This window comes from Chelonia mydas, chromosome 2 (genome assembly GCF_015237465.2).
Source record: "Chelonia mydas isolate rCheMyd1 chromosome 2, rCheMyd1.pri.v2, whole genome shotgun sequence".
In the NCBI taxonomy this organism is placed as follows: Eukaryota; Metazoa; Chordata; order Testudines; family Cheloniidae; genus Chelonia; species Chelonia mydas.
This window is the reverse complement of record NC_057850.1, coordinates 93,653,699-93,668,728: the sequence shown is the minus strand read 5'-3', so window position 1 is coordinate 93,668,728 and position 15,030 is coordinate 93,653,699. Positions and strand designations below refer to the sequence as shown.

General features: G+C 41.1%; 1 protein-coding gene across 10 annotated transcripts in view; it reads left to right on the top strand.

The window, feature by feature from the left end:
• The window catches only part of TMX3 (thioredoxin related transmembrane protein 3), an 80,538-nt gene that overhangs the window by 17,386 nt on the left and 48,122 nt on the right, over window positions 1–15,030 (top strand). For 9 of the 10 annotated variants that reach the window (XR_006288604.1, XM_037892899.2, XM_037892897.2 and 6 more), the window contains exons 6-9: window positions 535–615; window positions 4,066–4,165; window positions 11,747–11,824; window positions 14,452–14,518. Coding sequence is in view for 9 of the 10 variants with exons in the window: in XM_037892899.2 (XP_037748827.1) it covers window positions 535–615; window positions 4,066–4,165; window positions 11,747–11,824; window positions 14,452–14,518 (326 nt within the window). In the remaining variant the exon portion in view is untranslated. Of the gene's footprint in view, window positions 1–534; window positions 616–4,065; window positions 4,166–11,746; window positions 11,825–14,451; window positions 14,519–14,837; window positions 14,964–15,030 lie in introns of all 10 variants that reach the window. The other variant, XM_037892898.2, reaches the window with a different exon arrangement.

Genomic DNA, 15,030 nt, shown 5'->3' with positions numbered 1-15,030 from the left:
GTGTTCAGTTTAAGAAACCTTTGCAGATTATCACAACGGAATACCATTTTCATTTGCCCTTTCTATTTGGCTTTTTTCAAATAGTAGAAGGGTATCCTAAGGCTTTTTTTTGATAAGGAGTAATAAATGGAAATTTTTAATATCTCTTTATAGGGTCTAAATGCTTAATTATTTTTCATAGTCTGAGAGCAAATCTTCTCTAGTTTTTGTAGTTCTAATATATTGTCATTAGAAAGCACATGATAGCTAGCATGTACAACAGAACTTATTTTCAGAAGACAAACAGTGTGGTGTGTTTTTTTTTCCTCCCTCATTCTAATTATATTGTACTGTTCCACTGAGCTACTTTTTCTATTTAAAGATTGATTCTTTTGTCTAATGTGTTGAAAAATAAAGTTGCTCAGCACTTACTAATAATTGAATATTAGAAATATGGGGATGCTGTGTTTTTGCATATGCAGCTAACTGATTTATTTTAGTTATGAACAAAGATAATGAAACAATTCCTCAGAATTTTGTTTTTTTCCCCTCTAGCTTAAAAGGTGACTTGGCATACAACTATAGAGGACCTAGAACCAAAGATGATATAATTGAATTTGCTAACAGAGTAGCAGGGTAAGTATTTATAATCTTCTTTGAAGATACCAGTGATTTACATGGTTTTATTGAATTTGCCCCATTTGATTTTTTCAAAGGAGAGCCAAAAGCTGGGCTTCTTTGACAGAAATGTCCTTGACCTGTTAATGTAGTCTTTTATTCTTACAATACTTTGTAAGAATCAGTGGCATCCATCTTGTTCATTTATTATAGTTTGAATTAGATGTGAACTGTAAAGAAAATTGAGTTAAGCCCAGAAATAGATTAAATACCTCCACTAACCATGCTGGGAGGTGAGTTGGGGGTCATTCAGTAATGGAATACGTATTAAACAGTGACTGGACTCCTCAGTAAAGACAGTGTCTTAGCAGTAAATACAGATTACTAATCAATCTTTCTGCAAAACTTTTTTGTATTGCCTGCCTCCTACAGCCTGGTTAGTGGAGACATTTAGAACCTATTGGGTTTAAAATGATGATCAAGTTTACTTTCTAATTTACCTTTAAAAGAGGTAACATAATCTTTACCCCATCTGATTTAGTAGTCATTTATTTCAGTGAGGGGAAGTCTGTGGCATAGTCTAGTGCAGTGTTTCTCATTTATGTGTTGTTTTTTAGATTAATGCAAGTGTTTGTATAGGTCAGGTTTGGAGGACAGGAGAAAGTGTTAAGTGCAAGCCATCTAAGTTCCCGTCTATAATTTTGCATAGTGGAAGTCTTAATGTGTACACAAAACATAAGAACGGCCATACTGGGTCAGACCAAAGGTCCATCTAGCCTAGTATCCTGTCTTCCAACAGTGGCCAATGCCAGGTGCCCCAGAGGGAATGAACAGAACAGGTAATCATCAAGTGATCCATCCCCTGTCACCCATTCCCAGCTTCTTCCAAACAGAGACTAGGGACACCATCCCTGAACATCCTGGCTAATAGTCATTGATGATGGATCTATCCTCCATGCATTTATCTTGTTCTTTTTTGAACCCTGTTATGGTCTTGGCCTTCACAACATCCTCTGGCAAGGAGTTCCACAGGTTGACCGTACGTTATGTGAAGAAATACTTCCTTTTGTTTAAAATACAGTAACTCCTCACTTAATGTCATCCTGGTTAACGTTGTTTCGTTGTTACATTGCTGATCAATAGGAGAACATGCTTGCTTAAAGTTGTGCAGTGCTCCCTTATAACATTGTTTGGTAGCCGCCTGCTTTGTCCACTGCTTGCAGAAAGAGCAGCCTGTTGAAGCTAGCTCATGGGGGCTTGGAACCAGGGTGGACTGACAGCCCCCCTAAGTTCCCTGTGAGGCAGCTGCCCAGCAGGCTATCAATTGCCGGGCAGTTAGGCTGTCCCTCCCTCCCACTGCCGTGTGCTGCTCCTGCCCTCTGCCTTGGAGCTTCTCCTGGGAGCCTCCTGCTTGCTGGGAGGGGACAGGGGGGCCAAGGGGTCTAATGTCAGTGTGTCCCCCTCACCCCACTCCTGTACCCCATCTCCACAGAGCGGGTGGGGACACGACAGGGCTCAGGACGGAGGAAGCTTGCTGGCAGCAGCTGCTGTCTCAACTTGCTGATCTACTTAAAAAGGCAGTGTACTTAAAGGGGCAATGCGCGTGTCTCTCTCTCACTCATGGTGTGTGTCTCTGTCTCTCCTCTCTCTCTCTCTCTCACACAGTGTGTGTCTGTCTGTCTCTCTCTCTCTCTCTCTCTCTCTGTCATGCTGTGTCTCCTCCCTCCATTCTTGCTCCCTTGTAGAGTGTGAGGCTACATGAACAAAAATTTGTTAACCCTTGAGGGCTCAGCCAAGTGCTAGTTCATCATTTAGCAGTAAGGCATTTCCTGGGAAATATCCCACCCTCTGATTCCACCACCTCAACCAAGCTTCACAATCATCATTGCTGTGTACAGTATTAAATTAAAACCCTAAAATATAGTCTTTTGTCCGGCGAAAAAAATTTCCCTGGAACCTAATTCCACCTATTTACCTTAATTCTTAGGGGGAAATTAGATTTGCTTAACATTGTTTCGCTTAAAGTAGCATTTTTCAGGAACATAACTACAACGTTAAGCGAGGAGTTGGGGTGATTATTTCTCAAACAATTAAGTGTGATAAGACGGGAATACATTTTTAGTTATTTTCATTTATACTTTGGCTATGCTGACCTGGTTGTAAGAGATTTTATAGAGTCATAATATGTAACGTGAGTGTTTCTGATGCAATTGCTCTTAAACTCCATAGTTAGGTTTTTAATGTGTTTCGACATTGATTTCAGTAATGATGCAACATTAGCAATTAATTACTGAACAAGTTACATTAGGCAGAATGATGCAATGCCTGAAATAGATCCTTGAGACTGCACTTGTTTTTTGGAACAGATACTGCTTAAGGTGTCAGAGAGAGATTTAAAAATGCCCCACCATATATGGTTTGCAGATTTACCTCTGCAGTTGTGAAAAAGTATGTTTAGTTAAGATGTTAGTAGTCTTTCATTATTTCTAATCATATGGGCTATATCAGTTAGAAGCTCATTTTCTGTCACTCAGTTTTATTTTTTAATTATAAAATTAAAATGAAATGTTTTTGAATAGTGAAAGAGTCACTGGTGTTAAACTGAGCTATTGAGAAAATTATTTTTTCTCAGCTGTCACACGTCAGCTCTCCTGGGATGATGCAGTATTTATCTATTCTGTTACTTACGGGAAGATGGCGAAATAGCGGCAAATTAATCTGTGGGTTGTATACATTATTAAGTAATGCACAGACTGTATTTAAAAATTTAATACAGCATTAACAAGGATTTCACCATTTCCCCCCCCCCCCAAAAAAAAAAAAAAAAAGTGGAGGGAGGGGGATTTTATATGAAGTTTTATTGGGACAATTAGCAATCTAGCAAAGGAAATAGTTGTGGCTTCTTCCCCTCCCCCCCCCCCCCCCCCCAAAAAAAAAAAAAAAAAAATTGCCAACATAGATTTCCCCCCATACGGATAATTGCAACCTTGGCACACGAGCTCAGAATCTTCTAGAGAACAGTTTCTGCTTGGGACTATTCAAATTTCCTCTCTTCTCACTTACCTGGGGTTTAGAGCATAAAAATAGGGACATGGACCTAAACTGCTTTTCCGTACTTTCCAGTAGTCTATGAATACCGGTAATCTCCAAACTAGAATCACTTACAAAACCCATATTCCCGAGTTGCTATGCCTCTTTCAGAAATAACTACACCATACATCAGATGGCTTGTATGTAGTGTCAGGATTACTGTTTAATTCTTCTTACTAAGAGTTGATATAATTGGTAAATTCCATTGCACTGTAGCACCAGTCACTGTTTGCTCTTCTTAAATACAGAGTTCTAGCATTTTCAAGTTTAGACTTGTGGAATGGGCAGTCAGAATTGTACAATTTAGATGAGCGTATATGTTTTCTTTGAATTTTCAAAAAAACCCTGAATGTTTCTTTATATTTCCCTTTTCCCCAGGCCTCTTATCCGGCCACTTCCTAGCCAGCAAATGTTTGAACATGTGCACAAGAGGCATCGTGTACTTTTTTTGTATGTTGGTGGGGAATCTCCTTTAAAGGTTTGAAACTTCATTAAATTCATTTGTTTTTTGTTTTTGATCTTTATAGAGGCAGTCTAAAAGTGACTTATGCATATCTCTCCTAAAAAAGTGAGAAAGTAATTGTATATTTTAAAGAGATTATAGTTGTAGGTAAGAAGCTGAATATGTTTTAATTTTAGAACTACTTTGATAATGGCATAATATATACACTTTTTTTATCTTAATGTATGTGTTTATAGACATTTACCAAACATGCTGGTAATCTCTAGATCTGAGTGCTGTCTCTCCTCTTGTAATCATTGTGTCGTGGGACTCCGAAGTCCTAATAATGTAAAACAGTATTTTAAAATTATACTTAACCTTAGATATGCCAAATGTTTTTGTTGTTTTGAGGCATAAGGCATGCTTTCAACCAATAGTTAAACTTAAAAGTTATTTAATGTAGCATTTACTGTGTGGCACAGTTATGCTGAAGGGAGAATTTTTTTGTTAATGTGATAGGTTTTATGGTCTTTTTTTTTTTATACTGAAGTTCTATGCTACGTCTTAATAAGTTTCACTTTAGTTAGGTGGAAAGAAACTGTGTGTATTTGGTCTTCATTTTAACAAAATCCTCAGAAGATTTCTAAAACTCTTACTGTTGTTGACTGTATCACTTCCATTATGTTGACATAATGTGCATATGTACCTTTATGGTGTGTGTCCTTTTTGCTCTAATACTTATTAGTAGGGCTGTCAAGTGATTAAAACAAAATAATTGCACGATTAAAAAAAATGAATCACATGATTAAACACATGTTAAACAGAAATAGAATACCATTTATTTAAATATTTTTGGATGTTTTCTACATTTTCAAATATATTGATTTCAACTGCAACACAGAATGCGAAGTGTACAATGCTCACTTTATATATTTATTACAAATATTTGCACTGTAAAAAACAAAATAAACAGAATTTTTCAGTTCACCTCATACAAGTACTATAGTGTAATCTCTTTGTAATGGAAGTTGAACTTAGAAATGTAGAATTATGTACAAAAAATAAATGCATTCAGAAATAAAACAATGTAAAACATTAAAACCTACAAGTCCACTCAGTCCTACTTCAGCCAATCGCTCAAACAGGTTTGGTTACAATTTTCAGGAGGTAATGCTGCCCACATCTTGTTTACAATGTCACCTAAAAGTGAAAATAGGCGTTCACATGGCACTGTTGTAGCCGACATGGCAAGATATTTATGTGCCAGATGCCCTGAAGATTCGTATGTGCCTTCATGCTTCAACCACCATTCCAGAAGGCATGTGTCCATGCTGATGACGGATTCTGTTCGATAACGATCCAAAGCAGAGCGAACCGACGCATGTTCATTTTCATCATCCGAGTCAAATGCTACCAACAGAAGGTTGATTTTCTTTTCTGGTGGTTAGGGTTCTGTAGTTTCCTCGTCGGGGTGTTGCTCTTTTAAGACATCTGAAAGCATGCTTCACACCTCTCCCCTCTCAGATTTTGGAAGGCACTTCAGATTCTTAAACCTTGGGTCGAGTGCTGTATCTATCCTTAGAAATCTCACATTGGTACCTTCTTTGCGTTTTGTGAAATCTGCAGTGAAAGTGTTCTTAAAACGAACATGTCTTGAGTCATCATCCGAGACTGCTATAACATGAAATATATGGCAGAACGTGGGTAAAACAGAACAGGAGACATACAATTCTCCCCCAAGGAGTTCAGTCACAAATTTAATTAACGTATTTTTTTTTTAACAAGCATCATCAGCATGGAAGCATGTCCTCTGGAATGGTGGCCAAAGAATGAAGGGGCATATGAATGTTTAGCATGTCTGGCACATAAATACCTTGCAACGCCAGCCTCAAAAGTGCCAGCCTGTTCTCACTTTCAGGTGACACTGTAAATAAGCCCTGCTCTACACTAGGACTTTAGGTCGAATTTAGCAGCGTTAAATCGATGTAAACCTGCACGCGTCCACACGATGAAGCCCTTTATTTCGACTTAAAGGGCTCTTAAAATCGATTTCCGTACTCCACCCCAACAAGTGGATTAGCGCTTAAATCGGCCTTGCCGGGTCGAATTTGGGATACTGTGGACACAATTCGACAGTATTGGCCTCCGGGAGCTATCCCAGAGTGCTCCATTGTGACCGCTCTGGTTAGCACTCTCAACTCAGATGCACTGGCCAGGTAGACAGGAAAAGAACTGTGAACTTTTGAATCTCATTTCCTGTTTGGCCAGCGTGGCAAGCTGCAGGTGACCATGCAGAGCTCATCAGCAGAGGTGACCATGATGGAGTCCCAGAATCGCAAAAGAGCTCCAGCATGGACTGAACGGGAGGTACGGGATCTGATCGCTGTATGGGGAGAGGAATCCGTGCTATCAGAACTCCGTTCCAGTTTTCAAAATGCCAAAACCTTTGTCAAAATCTCCCAGGGCATGAAGGACAGAGGCCATAACAGGGATCTGAAGCAGTGCCGCGTGAAACTTAAGGAGCTGAGGCAAGCCTACCAGAAAACCAGAGGGGCGAAAAGGCCGCTCCAGGTCAGAGCCCCAAACATGCCACTTCTATGATGAGCTGCATGCCATTTTAGGGGGTTCAGCCACCACTACCCCAGCCGTGTTGTTTGACTCCTTCAGTGGAGATGGAGGCAACACAGAAGCAGGTTTTGGGGATGAGGAGGATGATGATGATGATGATGATGAGGTTGTAGATAGCTCACAGCAAGCAAGCAGAGAAACAGGTTTTCCCGACAGCCAGGAACTGTTTCTCACCCTGGACCTGGAGCCAGTACCCCCCGAACCCACCCAAGGCTGCCTCCTGGACCCGCCAGGCGGAGAAGGGACCTCCGGTGAGTGTACCTTTTAAAATACTATACATGGTTTAAAAGCAAGCATGTGAAAGGATTAATTTGCTCTGGCATTCGCGGCTCTCCTGGATGTACTCCCAAAGCCTTTGCAAAAGGTTTCTGGGGAGGGCAGCCTTATTGCGTCCTTCATGGTAGGACACTTTACAGGACAGTAACACGTACTTGGGAATCATTGTACAACAAAGCATTGCAGTGTATGTTTGCTGGCGTTCAAACACATCCGTTCTTTTTCTCTCTGTGTTATCCTCAGGAGAGTGAGATATCATTCATGGTCTCCTGGTTGAAATAGGGTGCTTTTGTTCAGGCGACATTCAGAGGAGCTCATTCCTGCTGAGCTGTTTGCCTGTGGCTGAACAGAAATGTTCCCCGCTGTTAGCCACAGGGAGGGGGGAGGGTTGAGGGGGTAGCCACGCGGTGGGGGGACGCAAAATGCAACCTTGTAACGAAAGCACATGTGCTATGTATGTAATGTTAACAGCAAGGTTTCCCCTGAAAGACTGTAGCCACTGTTTTATAAAATGTGTCTTTTTAAATACCGCTGTCCCTTTTTTTTTCTCCACCAGCTGCATGTGTTTCAGTGATCACAGGATCTTCTCCTTCCCAGAGGCTAGTGAAGATTAGAAGGCGGTAAATGCACTCGTGATGAAATGTTCTCTGAGCTCATGCTGTCCTCCCACACTGACAGAGCCCAGACAAATGCGTGGAGACAGACAATGTCAGAGTGCAGGAAAGCACAAAATGACCGGGAGGAGAGGTGGCAGGCTGAAGAGAGGGCTGAAGCTGATAGGTGGCGGCAGCATGACGACAGGAGGCAGGATTCAATGCTGAGGCTACTGGAGGATCAAACCAGTATGCTCCAGTGTATGGTTGAGCTGCAGCAAAGGCAGCTGGAGCACAGACTGCCACTACAGCCCCTGTGTAACCAACCGCCCTCCTCCCCAATTCCATAGCCTCCACACCCAGATGCCCAAGAACACGGTGCGGGGGCCACTGGCCAACCAGCCACTCCACCACAGAGGATTGCCCAAAAAAAAGAAGGCTGGCATTCAATAAATTTTAAAGTTGTGAACTTTTAAAGTGCTGTGTGGCCTTGTCCTTCCCTCCTCCACCACCCCTCCTGGGCTACCTTGGTAGTCGTCCCCCTATTTGTGTGATGAATGAATAAAGAATGCATGAATGTGAAGCAACAGTGACTTTATTGGCTCTGCAAGTGGTGATCGAAGGGAGGAGGGGAGGGTGGTTAGCTTGCAGGGAAGTAGAGTGAACCAAGGGGCGGGGGGTTTCATCAAGGAGAAATAAAGAGAACTTTCACACCGTAGCCTGGCCAGTCATGAAACTGGTTTTCAAAGCTTCTCTGATGCGTACCGCGCCCTCCTGTGCTCTTCTAACCGCCCTGGTGTCTGGCTGTGCGTAACCAGCAGCCCGGTGATTTGCCTCAACCTCCCACCCCACCATAAATGTTTCCCCTTACTCTCACAGATATTGTGGAGCACACAGCAAGCAGTAATAACAGTGGGAATATTGGTTTCGCTGAGGTCTAAGCGAGTCAGTAAACTGCGCCAGCGCGCCTTTAAACGTCCAAATGCACATTCTACCACCATTCTGCACTTGCTCAGCCTGTAGTTGAACAGCTCCTGACTACTGTCCAGGCTGCCTGTGTACGGCTTCATGAGCCATGGCATTAAGGGGTAGGCTGGGTCCCCAAGGGTACATATAGGCATTTCAACGTCCCCAATAGTTATTTTCTGGTCTGGGAATAAAGTCCCTTCCTGCAGCTTTTGAAACGGACCAGAGTTCCTGAAGATGCGAGCGTCCTGTACCTTTCCTGGCCATCCCATGTTGATGTTGGTGAAACGTCCCTTGTGATTCACCAGAGCTTGCAGCACTATTGAAAAATACCCTTTGCGGTTTATGTACTCGCCGGCTTGGTGCTCCGGTGCCAAGATAGGGATATGGGTTCCATCTATGGCCCCACCACAGTTAGGGAATCCCATTGCAGCAAAGCCATCCACTATGACCTGCACATTTCCCAGGGTCACTACCCTTGATATCAGCAGATCTTTGATTGCGTGCGCTACTTGCATCACAGCAGCCCCAATAGTAGATTTGCCCACTCCAAATTGATTCCCAACTGACCGGTAGCAGTCTGGCATTGCAAGCTTCCACAGGGCTATCGCCACTCGCTTCTCAACTGTGAGGGCTGCTCTCATCTTGGTATTCATGCGCTTCAGGGCAGGGGAAAGCAATGAAAGTGCCCTTACGCATGCGAAAGTTTCGCAGCCACTGGGAATCGTCCCAGACCTGCAACTAGGCCGTCCCACCAGTCTGTGCTTGTTTCCCGAGCCCAGAATCGGCGTTCCACAGCATGAACCTGCCCCATTAGCACCATGATGCATGCATTGGCAGGGCCCATGCTTTCAGAGAAATCTGTGTCCATGTCCCGATCACTCACGTGACCGCACTGATGTCGCCTCCTCGCCCGGTATCGCTCTGCCAGGTTCTGGTGCTGCATATACTGCTGGATAATGCGTGTGGTGTTTAATGTGCTCCTAATTGCCAAAGTGAGCTGAGCGGCCTCCATGCTTGCCTTGTTATGGCGTCCGCACAGAAAAAAGGCGCGGAACGATTGTCTGCCGTTGCTCTGACGGAGGGAGGGGCAACTGACGACATGGCTTACAGGGTTGGCTTCAGGGAGCTAAAATCAACAAAGGGGGTGGCTTTACATCAAGGAGTATTTCATGCAGGACTTCACGGAGGGTTCCAATAAGAAATGGTGCACCTACGTTATTGTTCTTATTGGAACAAGGAGGTTAGTCTGGCCTCTGATTGATACATGGCTAGATTTACCTCGCTGCACCTTCTCAGTGAGTGACTGCAGTGTGACCTAGAGGAATGAGTCCCCTAGACGGGGAGGGGGGGAAGCAAATGAGTACAAAACAAATCTGGTCTATTTATTGTTTTGATCCACTCCATCTATCTTTTACATCTTTGGCTGGCAGCAGACGGTGCAGAAGGACTGCATGCCATCCACATCTCATGGCTGCTCGGCAGAAGATGGTACAGTACGACTGCTAGCAATCCGTATCGCCTGCCTGCTCACCATAAGACGGTTCAAAAGGACTGACTGCAGGACTAAAGAGAATGACCTGGTCAAGTCACTCCAGATTTAGTCCCTGCGCCCATGTCTGTCCAGGCGCTCCTGGCCGATGTGGCCAGGAGCACCTCGGACATAATGATGACGGCTACCAGTCGTATTGCACCGTCTGCTGCCAGAAGGCAATGTGTTGCTGCTACTGTGTAGCAATGCAGTACCGCGTCTGCCAGCACCCAGGAGACATACGATGACAGTGAGCTGAGCGGGCTCCATGCTTGCCGTGGTATGGCGTCTGCATAGGTAACTCAGGAAAAAAGGCGCGAAACGATTGTCTGCCCTTGCTTTCACGGAGGGAGGGAGGGAACGGGGGCCTGACGATCTGTACCCAGAACCACCCGCAACAATGTTTTAGCCCCATCAGGCATTGAGATCTCAACCCAGAATTCCAATGGGCAGCGGCGACTGCGGGAACTGTGGGATAGCTACCCACAGTGCAACACTCCGGAAGTTGACGCTTGCCTCGATACTGTGGAAGCACTCCGCCGAGTTAATGCGCTTAATGCACTTAGAGCATTTTCTGTGGGGACACACACACTCGAATATATAAAACCGATTTCTAAAAAACCGACTTCTATAAATTCGACCTAATTCCATAGTGTAGACATACCCTAAGAGGCAGTCAGCAGTATCTCCTGTAAATTTAAACAAACTTGTTTGTCTTAGTGATTGGCTGAATAGGAAGTAGGAGTGAGTGGACTTGTAGGCTCTGGAATTTTACATTGTTTTGTTTTTGAGTGCAGTTATGTAACAAAAAAATCTGTGTTTGTAAGTTACACTTTCACGATAAAGAGATTGCACTCAGTACTTGTATGAGGTGAATTGAAAAATTCTGTTTCTTTTGTTTATCATTTTTACAGTGCAAATATTTGTAATAAAAATAATATAAAGTGAGAAGTGCACTCTTTGTATTCTGTGTTGTAATAGAAATCAATATATTTGAAAATGTAGAAACATCCAAAAATATTTAATACATTTCATTTGGTATTCTATTGTTTAACAGTGTGATTAATCACCGTTAATTTTTTTGAGTTAATTGCATGAATTAACTGTGATTAATCGACAGTCCTACTTATTAGTAGACATTATTTGTGGTTTAAGATCCATGTACTGCCAAAATAAAATGAACATAATACAGAAAATTCAAATTGTCTTTGTCTAAGAATACTCCTGTAGTACAACTCCAAATAAACCAGTTAGATTCGTTGAGGTCTGTCAAGTTTTTTTTCTTAGTTTGAATGGAACAATCCGGGCACTGAACCATGGTTCAGAACAGTATTACTTGCCTAGCTTTTGTTCTACACCCAGTGTACTACACCTTGTTCTACACCTTGTAACTTATAAAAGGGATGCCTCTAACATAGATACATCATTTTACACTGGCATGTTTAGCCATGTAGTGCAGATGGGCCGCAGGTAAGCTTTCTATTCTAATTTTGTTACATTATCTTTTTATATTTTACTTTTAAAAAAGTAGAAGAAAATGTTTGTATTTTGATAGACTTTTTTCTGTTAATGTTTGTACCAAGATTTGAGAAATTTTTTAAAAATGTCTCTGTTTTTTTGCAGGAGAAATACATAGAAGTTGCTTCAGAACTAATTGTCTATACATACTTTTTTTCTGCCTCAGAAGAGGTGCTACCTGAGGTAAATTCACTTTATCAGATACTTCAACCTCTACTTCCTCTTCTTCTTTAAGTTGTATTTAGCATAACCGTAGCCTTTTAATTCTTGCTGTTTCTGACCTCAAACACTACAGAAAACTGGTCAGTAATAGTAATCACTCGTCAGTAATAGTAATCACTCTAATGAATAGCTATTTCTAAATAAAGAATCTCATAGAGAAAACATGGATTTGGAATTGACTTAGTTACGGAATACACTGTTACCTTCTATATACGTGTTAGCATGTTGATCACCAGCAATATTAAAACCTCTGTCTTTAAAAGAGGGAAAAATCCTATCAAATTATTCATTATAATAGCTTGAAATACAGTTGAAAAGTTTTACAAACTTTTTTTGTTCTTGCAGTATTTGTTAGGTTGATCAGGCGGTCCTGTTTTGCACTGACCACATGACTTTTTCAGAGAAGGCATTGAGGTGCAATAGGAACTTAAATAGAATAAGTAGGATTGCAGAAGACAGTTTGTTATAATCTTAGTTTCAAGATCATCTAATTTATCAGAACTGATTTTGGATCCAAAACTGAGTTATTCCAGACTTTACATATACCCATTTCTGAAATACATTTTTTTTAAGAGCTGTATTTTTATGCTAGTAACTAATGATTTTTTGAAAACAAAATCGGAATTGCCATTCACTGAATCCTTAATGAGGACTAGTAGCTTTTGACAAAATTGAAGAAATAAATTCAGAACCTTAAAATATAGTATGCTGAAAATTATCTGTGCATGCTTTCTCCTCTAGTGGGAATAGATAGCAGATTTTGGGGAGGAAAAATGGTCCCTGGAATGGAAAGGACAGGAGGAACTCTCACCCCAAACTCCAGCCCAGAAATGGGTTCCCAAGATGCTTCAAAGTACCACCCAAAAAACAGGTGCAAAAGCCCAATTCTCATACTCAGTTGTCCCTCATTAACTGAGCTGTCTGAGTCCCAGTGACAAACCCCGAGGAAGCCAAACTGTGCTAATCAGGTTTTCCAAGAAGGAGTTGAGACGTGGGAAGTCTCGTGCATTTGTAGCTGGGAAAGGGCAGTTTTATGTGCTTGATACTAGGGAATGGGATTTGAATGTTATACTACTTTACTAGCATAAAGAAGTGTATAAAAACCATATGGTGTGGTTTTGTCAAGGGGTTATGTCTGCAATGCTAAATGACTTGAGATTGCATGACTTGAAAAATCCTGTAACTTTAATAAATGCATTATTTTTTATAAAACAGCTGTTTAAAACCTACTGAGCCTATTGCTACAATAAAATTGGTTGTAAATACAAAATGTTAGAAAAACCACATTACGTCACTATTTTCCTGACGTTATAAGGCAAGTGTTGTCTAGAGGCTGGAGTCCGGAGACTGTGGCTGTATTATCGGCTGTTCCACTGACTCGCTGTAACAACTTTGATAAGTCACTTGTCTAAGATTTTCAAAAAATGTTCTTTAAAGTTAGGTTTCTAAATCTGTATTTATTTACCTGTGGCTTGATTTTTGGAGGTGCTGAGCATCTGCAGTTTTTATCAGCCTCAGTAGAATTTATTGGTGGATGGCACTTCTGAAAATTAGGTTACTTGGTTAAGAGCCTAACCTTCTTTTGCTGTAGTTGTATGTACTTTACAGTATAGTCACAAATGCTTTGAGGTTTAACATTTGTAAAGCCAAGCTCTATGAGATATTTTGATCACAAGTATACTGCAGAAGAGCCAAGTAGCTATAGTTTTTTTTAAAAATATCCTACGGGAAAATAAGCAAATTGTAAAACAGGTGAGTTTAAATTTTATGTAATTCTCACTTAAGGTGCTCTCACAAACTTCAACCCTGCCGATTTGCACTAATTCATTATTGTATGCTATTTTATTTCACAACTCCCACCTCTGCTCTAGAGCAGAGTAGTGAAGGTAGAGTTAAAGCTGCTAGCTCCCATTTATGAGTCTGCTGTAATTTACGCCAGGGACCAAACCAGCCTTAGTCACCTCTGCCCTTTGTGGAGCTTCCTGGGGCACAGAGAATGGGGCCAAGAAGTGTAAAACAAGCCAAAAAAGAGCTGGGTTTCTAACTTTCTCAGGTATGATAGAAGAATGTCATCATTTTTATTTTGAAAATGTTTTTTGTTTTAAAATTGCCACCTGTTTGTGGGAGAGACAGAGATTTAAAATACTTGTTAAAAATCCACAACTTTGTCAAACTAACCTCATCCTCCTAAAACATTTTTTAATAGGATGTACAAAAACCTTTTGTTTTCTCTTCACTGAATGCATCAGCGTTTGAGTAAGAAATATAGTTCCTAGTGCTGGAGAAAGTACTAATATAAATTAGTATATTAGTATATTAGAACTCTAAACAAAAATGTAATTTCCACATAAAATTAGATTTTTTTAAAAAAGTTGGAATGTAAAAAAGATAAAATTGTTAAAAGGGGAAGCAAGGGAGTATGTTTCCAAGCGTCTATGTTATAAACAAGGCTGAGAGAATATGTAAGTGTCCTGTTTAATTATTTGAGGGGTTTTTTACTTCAGACTGGTGAGTTTAAGGTTTGTGCAGTTAAAATGCCTGTCTTAATCATCCATGGGATGATTAAAAGTCATCTCTCACTCTTTTAGTATGTGACACTGCCTGAATTGCCTGCTGTTGTGGTCTTCAAAGATGGGACTTACTTTGTATATGATGGTAAGTACAAGTGTGTACTGTTCACCTACAGGCAAAATACTCAAAGTATGTTTGAGGGAAATCAAAACACAGGCATTCTTTTTGAAGGAGAAATTTTAAAAAAGATTGACCAGGTTTATACTGGATAATCTTTTCTTTGTGAAGGAGAGAAAGGGAGAATTGCTGTTTATATCTCTGTTATGTAAGTCTGATTGTTTTAACGGAACAAATAAAGCACTGGAGTGAGAATTTTGTTCAGCTGCGATAAATGTAGTAAAGATGGAAGCAATTGAAATTTGACTTTGCATTTTTTGCTCGAATGTACTCTTGCATGTTACAGGTAGAGTACTGGCATGCCAAATGAATCCAATAGTTCCAGTTACTCACTACCCAAGATTGATAGTAGAGCTGAGGGGTTGAATGATGGAAAGCTGCCAAATGCTAAATGACTCCTCTCCACATGGTGGTATGCCCTATTATAGGACCTGAGCACCATATTGAATATTTATGCTATTGCTCATTCCTCCATGCCC